General features: G+C 35.2%; 1 protein-coding gene across 1 annotated transcript; it reads left to right on the plus strand.

Moving 5' to 3' along the window:
- The first annotated feature begins 14,206 nt into the window (after nucleotides 1-14,206).
- On the plus strand, nucleotides 14,207-15,529 carry LOC140049779 (uncharacterized protein F54H12.2-like). The gene has a single exon (XM_072094728.1). The coding sequence runs from the start codon at nucleotides 14,207-14,209 to the stop codon at nucleotides 15,527-15,529; it is 1,323 nt and encodes a 440-aa protein (XP_071950829.1).
- Nucleotides 15,530-15,798: the final 269 nt, after the last annotated feature.

Consider the following 15,798-nt stretch of genomic DNA (forward strand, 5'->3'; position numbering starts at 1 on the left):
GTTCCTAGGCAATTTCAGTCTGAATCAAATGAACTGATGCCCAATATGTTATTGTATTACTTGATAAGTATCTTTGCCAACGATAGATACAATAAATTGATGAGTAATACAAATAAAACCACTGATATATGCGATTACAACACAATTATTGTATATAGTTTGGACTCGTCATAAAGTTCTTATCCGCATCGGGCCCGGCTTTGGATAAAACATTACATCAACATGCATCACATGATAACAATCATGTTTGTATAGGGGCCGTCGTAAAGCTAATTTACTGTCGTTGGAAATCAAGTCTTGAAAAAACCCCACCATTGCCTGGCACTTTTAAACTTACCATAATAGCTTGTAACACAACGTTCTAAAAGTATATAGGCCTAGATGATCAACATGAATCAAGTCTGCTGAAATAGAACAATCCTTGTTGGCATCACTATTCAACTATATCAGCTACTACTCTATGCTACTATCAACTAGAAGTTAGTGTCACCTACATTTTTCAGCTCGTCATTTGTTTCATAGTTCATCATTACAATGAACCTTACGCACTATCTAGCCTAGAATAGGTAAGTATGATATTAAAATGTTAACATTTACATAATCAAATGTCTTTTTCCGTTGAGGATTAATGTGATCACGATCTCTCAATTATATCATGTTTTATTTCCGCTTTTAATACTAATTGTACATCTGATGATGATGGAGAATGAGAGTACCATTTATGTTTTATGATACAACCATGCACTTACATGACTACAACCATGCACTTACATGACTACAACCATGCACTTACATGACTACAACCATGCACTTACATGACTACAACCATGCACTTACATGACTACAACCATGCACTTACATGACTTTTTCCATTCCGTTTGACATCACAAGATCAGTGAAGATCAACAGTCGTGCTGTTACAATTTAAAATGTAGTTGAATTTTATTAAATGTATGCGCTAATAACATAAACTATGCCCATTGAGATATATTATCGATATAAAATTAGAAAATGTTCTCATATAATTCAAGTGATAATAGGTCTACCTTAACTAACCCACATTGCATAAAATAATATTAGGCCTACTCGTTAACTGGAATAAATACGCTTCGTAATTAAATACAATGTCACTTTACCAATGGGTTATCATTAATTTAAGTGTGAAAACAATTTCATTTGTTTAGTAATAAGGTAGAATTCATAATTATAAACCACCAGTGAAAAAAAAACTTATTAAAGATCTTTTTGTCTAGCTAACAGGTAGGCATCGTCAGTATGTTGCTAATATAACAGCTGCAAATGATTCCGACCGTCATCTTAACAACATAACTATCTTCCAAAGCTACTCCATAGTAGGCCTAGTTAAATACAATTATCATGACGAAGTAAGCTGTTAGCTAGAAAAAACAAAACACTTTTTTATAATTTATTAACTCTACCTTATTTCCCTAATTTTTAAATCCCTAAGCCTTCCTATCAAATTACATTTACTGCGTAGCTCTTTTATTCTTCCATATAATGGAGTGTCTAGTAATGGAACAGATATATATACTACAATCTTTCTTTATGGATGTGGTTAAACCTGTTAATCATTCACTTTGATTTTGCAGAAAATTCAAAAACATACTTTAGAAAAATGGCAGACATTGAAAACAAGTTTAACGATTTGAAATTTAAACTCGGTGAGCATTATGTTTGTGCTAACTACAGAATCCTGAAATTTTGTTTATTTGAACATCTATGCATATCTGATCTTACCGATAAAAATTCTGTCGGACTAACTTTATTCAATAAACTTGACAGCACTAGTGGCTCTGGGCGTATTGCATCTAAAGATGTGAACCTTCTTTTAGAAATTACAAAACTAACAGGGCCGAAAGAAGCCGAGAACCTCGTAATTGAAAATAGCATATCTCCATATCGAAAGGAACTGTTCGGGGCTGTGAAACAAGCGGAACCAAATGCGTTAAAGGCTATCACTATTTCGTATAAACTAGAAGAATTTGAATGTACAAACATTTGGGATGCTATATTTCTACTGGAGAAAAGCGAGAAGTTAACACCAGACACAATAAAGACATTAGTGAAAAGGCTAGCCACACCAACAGAAAGGAATGCAAGTATGTATAGTATTGTTTTCTTGTAACATTTATTATTTTATATTTGTAATAAAACTTCCTTGGAAACGAAATGAAGGAAATCAAAAGAAAAGATTATGGTTCAGATTAGGAATTGTATGGCCCTTATTTAATGCTACTTTCTTATTCCGATATTTGAATGAGAGATAATAATCTGATCTACGGATTTACCACAATCAATATGTGTGCACATTTGTTGTTGTCAATCAATTCCATCTGTTTAAATGTAATTTGTAATTTATAGAACAATCTTTTATTTTTATTTATTTATTAAATTTTTTCACTGCATACAAAAACACAAAACAGAAAAAAAGCTTATTTCATAAGCACCTTAGATATTTTTATTCAACATGTTTTGAAATGTGTGACTCTAGCTATAATTTTAACTTGATCGTGTCAATGGTTGCCGTACAATACGAACAAGAAATAATTTTGTTGAATATTTTCTCTCATTCCTAACTGATTGGCTTTAAAATGAAAGCTATTTCAATTATACTTCTGAATAGGAATACAATTTACGATGTAGGCCTATATATTTTGTAAGAAAATAATTAGTTTTAGGGTGTTATATTAAGGCAATTCAATTGGTTATATTAACAAAAATAATTATTCCAAGCAAAAGAAAAACAATTGACCCTGAATTGACACTAAAAGACATTAATTTCATCACTTACTATCACTCGTTTACTGTTGTTCTTTTAGAAATAGGAAAGTAGTTGCTTGAAAGACAACGAGCAATGTTCCAGGATGACAAGACATTTACACCGTCAATAATGGATACACAGCATCATGTTTCAACATTCAAGAAATCTTCACTGACCTGAACGTACTTGAAGAAAATATAAAAACAAAAGAGAGCAAGCCAACAACATTACTAGTATTGTTAGATATTATGCAGTCGCCACGTCCACGTAGAGTGCTTATAACTGGTGGCTGGTAAAACGACGTTATTAAAGTACTTAGCATACAGTACAACCATTGAAAATCCAAGTGCATCTGAAGTTAAAATTGTATTTGTCTTGTATTTAAGAGATTTAGAAAAAGATAAAGGTATCTTTGATCTGATTGAAAAACAATTGGGTATAGAAGAATTAAGTGATGTGACAGATCTCATAGAAGATCCCATGAAATTGGTTAGGAAGTTCATAAGAGAGCATGATGGTCAAATTGTTTTTTTAATAGATAGATTAGATGAATTAAGCTTAAAAAATCGGTGCTTGTGTGATCTGTTTGGAAAGAAAACCTTAAGGAAAAGTGTTGTGCTACTTACATCGCGATCAGAAAACATAGATGGTTTCAAAATAAGGTGTGATGTACATGTGAGAGTCGATGGATTTAATCAAGAGAGTATTGGGAATTATATTGACCATTACTTTCAGTATTTTGATAATCCTGGATTAGGAAAATCCCTTAGGTTGGAATTGGAGGTTGATAAGAAAGTTTTATAAGAAACAAAATGAAGAAAAAACGATTGATAAGTTTGAAAACGTTCCCATGACGTATATAAATGCTATGATTTTGTTTAGGGAAATATATGTTTAATTCCCTGAAATGTAATGAGCTTGCAATATATAAAGACGAAATGAAAGCAGAGCTAGAGTATCAAATCGCACTAAATGTTGGTTTTGTTTCTAAAAAACCTTCAACTTTAAGATCTAACACTGAGGGGGAGATGTACATACCACGACACAGGTTGATAGGAGAATCATTGGTCGGATTTTACTTATACAAGATGTGTGAAGGTGTCACCACTGAATGTCCTGCATACGTGAGACAATTACTTGAACAATTGAAGGAAAATGAGTGGAAGGACGTAAGAGAAATTGAGAATTTTGAGATGCCAAATAGTTTTGCAGTTGGTTATCTTGGTGTTGATGCTGGTAAAATCTTAAAACATTTGATTACAGATAAGTTATCAACATGCCGCTCTTTAGGTATTTACCTGAACTGCGTTAAACATCAATATCTGCCTCAAATGAATATGACCCTAAACATGATAAGCGAGGAATTAAACCAACACACTGCTGTACCTGACTCACTAAGAAAGGTTATTTCCTACTTTAATCCAAATGTTCCTTTGAGTGATGATTTTGCAAGTCTTATAAGGCAATTTTATAGCATGAATCTGAATAGGCTTGATTTGAGCAATTTTTGTAATACATTATCATCTGATTGTAAAGGAAACGTTCTTGCACACATTGCATACCTTTCTAGCGACTTGATGTAAGTAATTGCAGTATATCAGGAGTGGAACTGAAGGAAATGATTAGAGAGTGTGGTGAAAGAGGTGGTGATCTAGGATTATACAGTTTCAAAATCAGTGATAATGAACTTATCAACCTTGATGGTACTTTACTATGTAATATGTTTAATATCAGTCCTCAATTGCAAATGTTTGAAATGTGTAATTGCAAACTGTCAGGCAACGTGATGAATGATATGGTGACAGAATTGATGACCATGTATGATACGAGTTGTATTACTAACATATTGGAATTAAGACTTCTCAATATCAATGGCAATGATTTTAGCAACATTGATGGTACTCTACCGTACTGAGTGCGTTCATGAGTAAGTCGCCTAAGCTGCTTAAACTTTATATGCGTAATTGCAAACTTTCGGGTGACGTTATAAATACCATGATGAGAGATTATGCAGAGAATGGGTTAAAATTACAAGCGCTTGTAATTGATAATAATGATATTAGTCAGATCAATGGTACTCTACTTGGAAAGTTTTTAAGTAAGTCTCCTAAGCTTCTTGCACTTTCCATGTCCGATTGTAAACTATCAGGTGACGTACTGAATGATATGATGAGAGTATTTGCAGAAAATGAATTACAATTACAAGAGTTCTATATTGGCAATAATGACATAAGTGGCATTGATGGTAATTTACTGGTTTTTTTTTTAGTAAGTCTCAAAAGCTGCTTACACTGTCTATGCATGACTGTAAACTCTTAAGTGATGCAATTGAAAACATGATAATCAAGGTATGTGCAGGAGGTAAGTTTGAATTACAAGAGCTTGATATTGGAAGTAATGATATCAGTGAAATCAATGGTATTCAACTTGGTACTTTCTTGAGTAAGTCTCCTAAGCTGGGTAAACTTTATATGAATGATTGTAAACTTTCAAGCGACGTAATGAATGAAGTTATGAGAAAGCATGCAGCAGAAAATTTAGAATTACAAGAGCTTGACATTGGGAATAATGCAATCAGTGAAATTGATGGTAATTTACTAGGTGCTTTCCTCAGTAAGTCGCACAAGTTGCTTGAATTTGACATGCATAATTGTAAATTATACATAATGAATGAGACTATCAGAGCGTATGCAGGAAATGAGTTACAATTACAAGAGCTTAACATTGCCAATAATGATATGAGTAAAATCGATGGTACTTTACTTGGTTCTTTTCTGAATAAGTCACCGAAATTGTTTAAATTGTCCATAAATTACTGTAATCTATCAGGTACTGTTATGAATAACATGATGACAGAATATGCAGGACGTAAGTTACAAGTACTTTATCTTGCAAATAATGACATCAGTAATGTTGATGGTAATCTACTGAGTACGTTTTTGAGTAAATCTTCTAAACTGCTTAAACTGTATATGCCTAATTGTAAACTACCAGGTAACGTGATGAAATAAATGATTAGTGTGTTTGCAGGAAGTGAATTAGAATTGCAAGTGCTTTCAATTGGGTATAATGCCATCAGTGGCATTGATGGTACTTTACTGTGTGCTTTTCTGAATAATTCCCCTAAGCTGCTTAAACTATATATGCCGGATTGTAAACTAACAGGTAACGTAATAAATAAAATGATTCATGAGTATGCAGGGAATGAGCTAGAATTGCAAGAGCTTAATATTGCCAATAATGATATCAGTGGCATTGATGGTACTTTACTGGGAAGATTCTTGAGTAAGTGTCCTAAGCTGCTTGAACTGTACATGCCCACCTGTAGACTATCAGGTGACATAATGAATAAAATGATCAGTGTGTATGCAGTGAATGAGTTGGATTTACAAGTGTTTGTAATTGACAATAATTATATCAGTAAAACTGATGGTTCTCTGTTGGGTAAGTTTTTGAGTAAATCTCCTAAGCTGATTAAACTTTCCATGAATGATTGCAATTTATCAGGTAACATAATGAATGAAATGATCCGAGTAGTATGCAAAAAATAAGATGCATTAGTTTTACAAGAACTTTATTTTGGCAATAATGACATCAGTGACATTGATGGCTGCCTACTAGGTAGGTTTTTGAGTAAGTCACCAGAGCTGCTTACACTTTCTGTGATTAATTGTAAACTATCAGCTGATATTATGAATGATATGATGAGAACGTATTCTGGAGATGAGTTAGAAAGAAGAAGAGTTCCACATTGTCAACAATGATTTCAGTTTCAGTTTTTATTTTCCAATATAAACAAGTGTAATAAATATATGCAAAAAATGGAAGGATGACCAAAAAAGAGCAAAGTATTTGGTCACCTTAACAAAATAATTAATACATGATACAAACATAATTGAAGCACAGGACGAGACAATACTAGCTAAACATGTTGGCATATGAACTCAAAGATAGTGCGATAAAACCAAAAAAAGCAAAAGAACAATGTAAATGTAAACATATTTGTAACACTCATTGATAAGTTAAGAGCAAATTATTTTTATACAACTTTTTAAATACTTTGACAGATGATGAATTACGAATAGAAGCATCAATACTGTTCCATAAAATTGGACCATGTCCTCTGATAGTGTTTCTACCCATATCGGTAACAAAATTATAAGGACGATAAGTATCAAAGGACCTGATGCCATAATTATGAGCTGAGTTTACTCTAACAAAATAATTAAAAAAGTTAGCTGGTAATAAATTATTCTTAAATTTGTACATGAAAACACCTTTTGATAACTTATGAATTTCATACACAGTTAAGTTGTTAAGACTAGCAATAATGGTGGTGAATGCTCAAGGAATTGAGAATTTGTGCATAAACGCATTATGCGCTTTTGTTTGCGATAAACAGTTTCAAGGCGACAGTTATTGTGGTCAGCCTAAATCAAGCTGCAGTTTTGAATTTGAGGAAGAACTAGAGTCTTGTATAAGGATGTTAGAACATTGACATGTAAAATTGGTTTTAGCCTAAAAAGAATACCAGAATATCTTGAAATTAAGTTTGCAATATGGATTGTATGTTGATTCCAGGTTAAGCATTCGTCCATTATTACACCAAGAAATTTACAACTAGATACACGAGAGATGTCATTGTAAACACGGTTACTATATCTGTTCTTTAAAATCATATAATTAGTTTTATTAGCATTAAGCGATAACTTATTTGCTTTAAACCAACTCGAGATAGTCGAGAGATCGGAATTAACATTATCAACTAGACGGTTTAAAACATTATCTGAAATTAAAAGGTTAGTGTCATCAGCATATAAAATAAGATTGGAGTGTTTACAGATGTTTGCTAAATCGTTAATGTAAATAATAAAGAGTAGCGGGCCTAAAATTGAGCCCTGTGGAACACCACAACAAATGTTTAAAGAAGAAGAACTATGATAATTAAAGAGATATATTGCTTTCTATCCGCCAGGTAACTTCTGAACCAATCAAAGGCAACACCACGTATACCATAATGCTGTAGTTTAGACAGGAGAATGTCGTGATTAACGGTGTCAAAGGCCTTTGAAAGGTCCAGAAATATCCCAAGAACATGCTTTTTCTTATCTAATTCAGAGATTATTTTACCATATGCTTGTAGAACAGCCATTTCAGTAGACATGTTTGGGCGGAAACCAAATTGGTTTTCTTGCAATAAATTAAATCGAGAAAAATAATTATAGAGTCTTTTATGAATTATGCGTTCTAAAACTTAGGAGAAAACGGGCAGTACCGAGATGGGCCTATAATTGCTAAATTTATCAGTCTCACCATGTTTAAAGACGGGAATTATCTTGGCAATTTTCAGCTTCTCCGGGACAATACCGGTAGCTAGTGATAAATTAAAAATATGAACAAGTGGAGATGCTATTAATTACCCAACAGATTTAATAATACCTGTATCTGGTTTAATGTCATCGAAACCGCTGCTAGCACCAGATTTCAGATTTCTGAATATAGTGAGTACTTCATCTTTATCAGTTGGTTAAAAAAACAGAGAGCTAACGGGTGATTTTATGTTATTTATAAAATAATTAAAAGTAATATCAGATTGAGGAATTTTACGCAGGTATTCAGGACCAATGTTGACAAAGTATTTATTAAAGTTATCAGCAATAATTTGAGAATCAGATATATGTATATCATTTATTTAAAAAAATGATGATATGTGTTTATTGTTTTGTCTACCCATAATGTTATTGAGAACATTCTAAGTCTGTTTTGAATTAAATTTTGTTTCCTCAAGCTTTTCAGCATAATACTGCTGTTTAGAAATCCTGATTAAAGAAGTAAGTTTATTACGATAATTAACATAAGACGTTTTGTTGGATTCAGTAGGGTTACTTGCATACTTTTTGTATAATTTATCTTTTCGAGTTATTGATTTTAGGATCGCCGAAGTAATCCAAGGCTTTTGAGGAATACAACGACGCCGGGAATTGTTGTTGGAATGTTTAGAGATGGGAAAATGTACATTGTAGACCTCTGTGAATTTATGGATGAAAACATTATATGCATGGTCAGCAGAAGAATCAAGATCAGTATTACAACTCCAATCAACCAAGCTTAAATTTTCATAAAAGTGTTGAATTCTAGTTTAGTTAAATAAACGAGTGGAAATTTTATTCGAAGTATTTGAGTTGCTAATTGGAGTTGATTTAGTGATTTGGTAAACAGGATAATGATCAGAAACATCGGCAATAACAACACCCGATTTTATATAATGAGTAAAAACGTTAGTGAAAATGTTATCAATTAAGGAAGCTGTTAAATGGGTAATTCTGGTGGGTCTATCGATAAGAGGAAACATATTATGGTTATAAAAAATAGAGAGGAACTCATTAACAATGTGATTGTCATTAGAATGTAGAAGGTCAAGATTAAAATCACCGGATATATAACATTGTTTTTCTTCAGTATTAATTTTTGTGAGACAGTTTGTAAGATCATAAAAAAATGTTTCAATATTGGTTCGATGAGCACGATAGATATTGCCACAACAATGTTTTTCCTACCGGAAACTGTTATTTCGATAAAGATAGATTCAGAATGATCAAAGTGCTCAGACGGTTTTTCAATTAATTTTAAATCATTCCGGATTCGAAATGAGATTGTATTACGAACATCGATAACAACACCACCACTTCAGTAGTATATAAGGGAATACAGACCCGAATGAAAGGTCATACCCCCAGGGCAGGAGTATTCCAGACCCGAATAGAAGGTCATACCCCCAGGGAATATTTCATATTTCTATTGTTTAATTTCCAGGTATTGTAATAATAATTAGTGAAAAGTCATTCTTTGTACCAGACCGGAAAGGAATATCATATCCCTAGGGTATTATATTTTCTATTGTTTAATTTCCTGTTATTGTAATATTAATTAGCGAAAGGTCATTCTTTGTTAGAGAAGGGGGTTTGTTATTTTGGCGGGGTTTTCGTTTTGGCCTGGGTTAAAATATATTAGTGAAGGTAGTTCTTTGTTTGAGGATTGCTATTGTTATTTTTAGGCGGTTTGACCATTGCATAGGTCTCTTTTGTTTAGTATTTCCTAATTTCTTTTGTTCATTGTTCTTTTTGTTTGGTACAATAGTTTTGTTTTTTATATTTTAGAGCCGTTTCTCTTTAGACATTGTAAGAAGAGGGACTGCTTTTTGTGACCTTTCCAGTTGTTTCGTCTATTTTATCGTAGAGTTACAGTATTTCGCTATGTCTGGAAGTATAGATTTTTCGTTAGGTAGCTGTGTAGATACAGTTATAATTATTAGCGATGATGAGGAGACTGTTGTTACAGGTAACGATATCGGTGATCGGTACATGCGGACCAATGAGGGTGTACCCGCCGGTGTTGATGAAGGAGATGAGAGGGGTAGCCGGGCTACAAGTTGTATATTTACGTACGTAGATGAGGTGGAGAGAGAATTTTTATTGAAATTGGAATATTTAGCCAGAGAAGTGTTTGTTTCTCAAATGTTAAACATGTGTTGGATGTTAAGTAAAGCGGCTTGTTATGGTTGCGAATTTGATAGGCCTGGTCAAAAAGATCATGACTTCTGTTTAATGAAATCTCCAGAAGAACAGATTGATTATTTTTATCGGGAGGTTCTGGATAAAGAGTATGTTACAGACGATACCGTGTACAGCGAGATGAATAAGTACGAGGAATATTCATTACCACGGTATAGACATTTTGTTTACTTTCTCGTAAATACCTTGAGTAATTCAGAGAACCTGTATAAGTTATTGTGTGAGGATATCTAAAACGTGTTTCGCACGTGCCACGGAAAAACGATTGACCGGAAAACAAACAATTAACAATGCTTTAATCCGCATGCGTTGTAGGGAGACAATTGATAGGAAAAACAATTAACAACGCTTTAGGCTAATTACTTTTAAAAAGGTACTTCCGTACTCAACTGTATATATATCGGAGCTGATTCAAACGAAATCATTCCGAACTATCAACCATCATTCGTTTTACTCTCTCTGTACTTCCCTCTACATACAATCGCTCAACATGAGTTTCAAAAACGTACCTGCTCCAAAATTAGCAATTGGTGAGAAGGCTCGTAGGACTATGAAAAGAGTTATGGGAAGCTCTAAATCTGACGAGTTAAGCAGTTTTAAAGTACCAATGATGACTTCTAACTCCTCGAAATTATTGGATCCTAGAAAATTTTTCAACGGTCAATCTAACGATTTGAGTAAAGCAACGAAGCCGTCAACAAGTAAAAAAACATTTCACTCTGCCTCAGGAATGAGCGCCAAGGATTATGTCGAAATGACCGGTGCTGAACCAAAGATTACAATAACCTCAACAAACAGGATTTTTCTGTCTGAAAAACGCCATGTAGTGGCCCAGCGCTGGGGTGAAGTTGTTTATGTTTGCCTCAGAGAATTTTATCAAACGGAAGAAAATGGTGCCTTCAAACCTAGGCCTGTAGGTATTAATTTACCCGTTCTGTTGTGGCAAAAACTTTTTACCAATATTGATTTAATTCTTCAAGCCCTAGACGATTTGCAAAGAGACATTAACTTGGTGGAGGCAGTAAGAATCCCTCTTTCGGACACACCTATATTACATGTGATAGTTAGTAACTGGAAAGAAGAGCAGTTTGTATGTATTCGCCGTTGTTACCAGGCCGAAGAAGGAGGTGAGTTTAAGCCCGGCAAAAAAGGTATAAACCTTCCAAAGAAACAATGGTACAAGTTGATCGAACAACACGGCGAAATACAAAAGATGATTGAAGAGGTTGATAATGCGGTTACCGTCGACGGTGGTGTTGACGAAAACGATAACGGAGGACGCAGGTCTACATCAATGTTGAAATAACATTCTTAACAATGAACTCTAAATCAAATTATTTGTTTACCGACGTCATTTACAATTTATTTGTATTCTTTTATTTTCACGATTATTCTAATTACTTGCAATTATTTTTAAAAGTATTTGTATTCCGAATGTATGTAAACTATATTTACAATTGTACTATATTTGATTCGTGCGGTGTGTTAATAAAAAATATTGTTTGATAATTTACAAAAAAAAAAAAAATGTTGTTGTTCTTTTTTTAAAAGTAATGTTTTATGTGTGAGTGTTTCATTTCAACGAGTGAGAGAGTTATGGACAGACTATTAAGTTCTACGTACTACGACCCAAAAAACCCTGGTAGTTTCGGGGGTGTCGATCGACTTTATACAAACGTGAAAAATGACTCTAATATTTCAAAGACTGACGTTCAAGACTGGTTAGAAAAACAAGATACGTACACTCTTCATAAACCTATTCAAAGACGTTTTCAGAGAAACAGGGTGTTTGTTACAGCTATTGACGAGCAGTGGGAATTGGATCTCGTTGACTTGTCTTCTTTAAAAAAGTATAATAAACAAAACACGTTTCTTATTACGTGTATAGACGTACTTAGTAAATATGCATGGGTTTTACCTATAAAGAATAAATCTGCCGGTTCTATGCTTACTGCTATGAAAAAACTATTATCTGGAAAAAGAAAGCCATTAAAAATTCACACTGATAAAGGTACAGAGTTTACTAATCGTAAAGTTCAAGCGCTCCTAAAATCGTTGAATATACATTTTTTCACTACCAATAACGAAACAAAAGCTAGCGTCGTGGAAAGATTCAATAGATCGTTGAAAACTAGGATGTGGAGATACTTTACATCAAAAGCTACTCGAAAATATATAGACGTACTTCCAAAATTGGTATCGAGTTACAATAATTCTAAACACAGATCAATCGGTATGGCGCCCTCACAGGTTACAAAAGATAACGAACATGAAGTTTGGGAAAATCTGTATAAAATGAAGCAAAAGAAACAAGTTCGGCCCAAGTTCAAAGAGGGTAATAAAGTGCGAATAAGTAGATACAAAATGCCTTTCGAGAAAGGTTACCTGGCAAACTGGACGGAGGAGATATTTAGGATACGTAAGCGTACCGGTTCGACCGTTCCCACATATAAACTGGAGGATTGGGACGGCGAAATCATAGAAGGTACTTTTTACGAAAAGGAATTGCAAAAAGTATCCAAAAGCGACAAGGATACGTATCGCGTGGAAGAAGTAATAAAGAAAAGAAAAGGAGGAGGGAAAACGGAATATTTCGTTAAGTGGTTAGGTTATCCAGCCAAGTTCAACAGTTGGGTTCAGAATATTGCCCGGTAAACATCATGACGGCTCAGTTTTACGTCCTCTTACCTAGCAACAGTTCCATGAACTGTTTTCCCGAAAATACTCTTACGAGATACACGACCAAGCTGGCGGAGCCTATTCATTTGTACGGTGAATGGGAGGTTGGTTTAAGCGAAATTTATTATCCCCACACGTGGTATAACGTCGACGATACCAACAATAAATTGCTGGTGAATATAAACGATAACGAATTAGAAGAAGAAGACTCGTCGATCGAAATAGCTATAGCCCCAGGGTTTTATTCAACCGGAGGTAAAGTGATTGATGCTCTTAACGAGGTTTTGGTTTCAAAGTCGTTACAGTCCAAAGTGAGATTTCGGTTCAGCTCAATTAAAGAAGTGATTAACGTGGAAACCGCCAAAGAAGCATCAGTTACGCTATTAAATGGATTACCCATATTACTCGGTATGGACGAATCATCGATTCCCCGAGGATCTATTACACACGGTTCTAGACCCGCGTACATTCATCACAGAGTGCCGACGTTGTTTTTGTACACCGATATAATCGAATCTCAACGAGTTGGAGACGCGAGCGTCCCTATTTTGAAAGCGCTACAAACCAGAGAATCAAACATGAAGAAAAATGTCGGACATACGTTTGCTAGTCCGCAATACAAAAGGGTGGTGAAAAAAGATATCGATACCATCCTTATAGATATAAGAAACGACACGGGAGAAAAGGTATCATTTCAACGAGGAAGGGTTCTCGCTAAACTACATTTCAGACAGGCCAGATCGTCGTACCTCGTTTAAAAAAAAACAACAACAAATAAATAAAGATGGGGGCAGATGATTACGAAGATTACTACGTCAGACAGGCTGGAGGTATCGACATACCGGTGTTCCAAGGGTCGTACAAGCAAAGAGGGTTCGGGTTGGGAGGTATCTTGTCCGGTCTCTTTAAACAGGCTGTACCGCTGCTAAAGAAAGGTGCAAAGGCTCTCGGAAAACAAGCATTGCGCACGGGTGGCGAATTAGTGGGAGATGTTCTGAGCGGTAAAAACGTTAAACAAGCTGCAAAACGCAGATTTACTCAGGCGGGTCAACGTATCGTTTCCCAAAATGGTAACGGTAGGGTGAATAAAAAGAGAAAACGTAAGCGTAAAGGCATCAGTCGATCGAACGCAAAGAGAGTAAGAAGATCCTCCGATATATTCGATATCTAAAAAATGGCTTTTGTACACAATCACTCGTGCGAGTGTTTAAAATCGGAATTGGACTTGTTTTCTGTACCGCCGACACAGACTAGTATAACCAAAGGACAATGGGTGCAATATCACCCTTTCAACAGCATCACCGACGTGGGCCCCTTGCAATTCAACATACAAGGGTCTAGCGAGGAATACATGGATTTGTCGCAGACGATGCTTAATGTTAAACTAAAAATTACTAAACAAGACGGAACCGATCTCCAGCCCGCCGATCCGGTAGGCCCTGCCAATTTACTTTTGCAATCATTGTTTAGCGAAGTTGACGTTTCTTTGAACGAGAGATTGATTACCCCTTCGACAAATACTTATTCGTATAGGGCATTAATTGAAACATTACTGACTTATGGATCCGATGCCAAGAATACACACCTCACGGGTGGGTTGTTTCATAAAGACACGGCCGGTAAAATGGATGTAGCTGACCCTACGCTAGCCGAAAATGCGGTGAATAAAGGTCTTAAAAAACGGGCTCAATACATTGGCGGTAGTCGTTTTGTCGACTTGATTGGACCTATTCATTGCGATATATTTTTCCAAGATCGGATGATGCTCAACGGTGTAGATGTCAAAATTAAACTGCATCGAAGTAAAAACGCATTTAGTCTCATGTCTTCAGATGCCGCGGCCGGTTTTAAGATCCGCCTGGAAGACGCGTCCTTGTTTGTTCGCAAGGTCCGCCTGAACCCGTCTATCGCGCTAGCCCACGCAAAAGCTCTGGAACGCGGTCCGGCCAAATACCCGCTGCGTCGCGTTGAGGTCAAGACATTAACTATACCGCGCGGGAATCTATCGTTTACGAGGGAATCGCTGTACAACGGTAATCTACCGAAACGTCTGGTTGTAGGACTGGTGACCACCGAAGCATTCAACGGTAGCTACGAGAAGAACCCCTACAATTTTCAACATTTCAACACCAATTTCCTGGCTCTATATATTGACGGTGAGCAAGTACCGTGGAAACCGTTAAAACCAACGTTCGAAGACGGAGGCAACTACATGCTGGCGTATCAGAGTCTATTTTCGGGTTCTAACACTTTGTTCCAGGATACCGGAAATCAGATTTCTAGAGACGATTATCCTAAAGGCTATTCGTTGTTTGCTTTTGACCTGACTCCCGATTTGGCAAATGCCGGACATTTTAATCTAATTCGGCAAGGAAATATACGTTTAGAAATTCAGTTTTCTACGGCTTTGACCGAGACCATCAACATTTTAGTTTATTCAGAATTTGATTCAATCATAGAAATTGACAAGTCTCGTAACGTAATTATAGATTTTTAATTATGAACACGATACAACTATTGAGGTTAATTAAATCAGATCCGTTGGCTATTGGATACTTTCGAGGGGTGTACCCGTCTGACTTGTTACCTTTAGGGCATACGGGATATCCTAGAGCTTACATAGCAAACGTTGAGCCTAGCAATCAAAACGGTTCGCATTGGGTAGCTTTCTTTTTTAACAACTTAAACAAAGGTGAATTTTTCGATTCTTTTGGGAACCCCCCAAATTACTATAGTAATCATTTTGTTAATTTTCTCGATAACTCT

This window comes from Antedon mediterranea, chromosome 5 (assembly GCF_964355755.1).
Source record: "Antedon mediterranea chromosome 5, ecAntMedi1.1, whole genome shotgun sequence".
NCBI lineage: Eukaryota > Metazoa > Echinodermata > Crinoidea > Comatulida > Antedonidae > Antedon > Antedon mediterranea.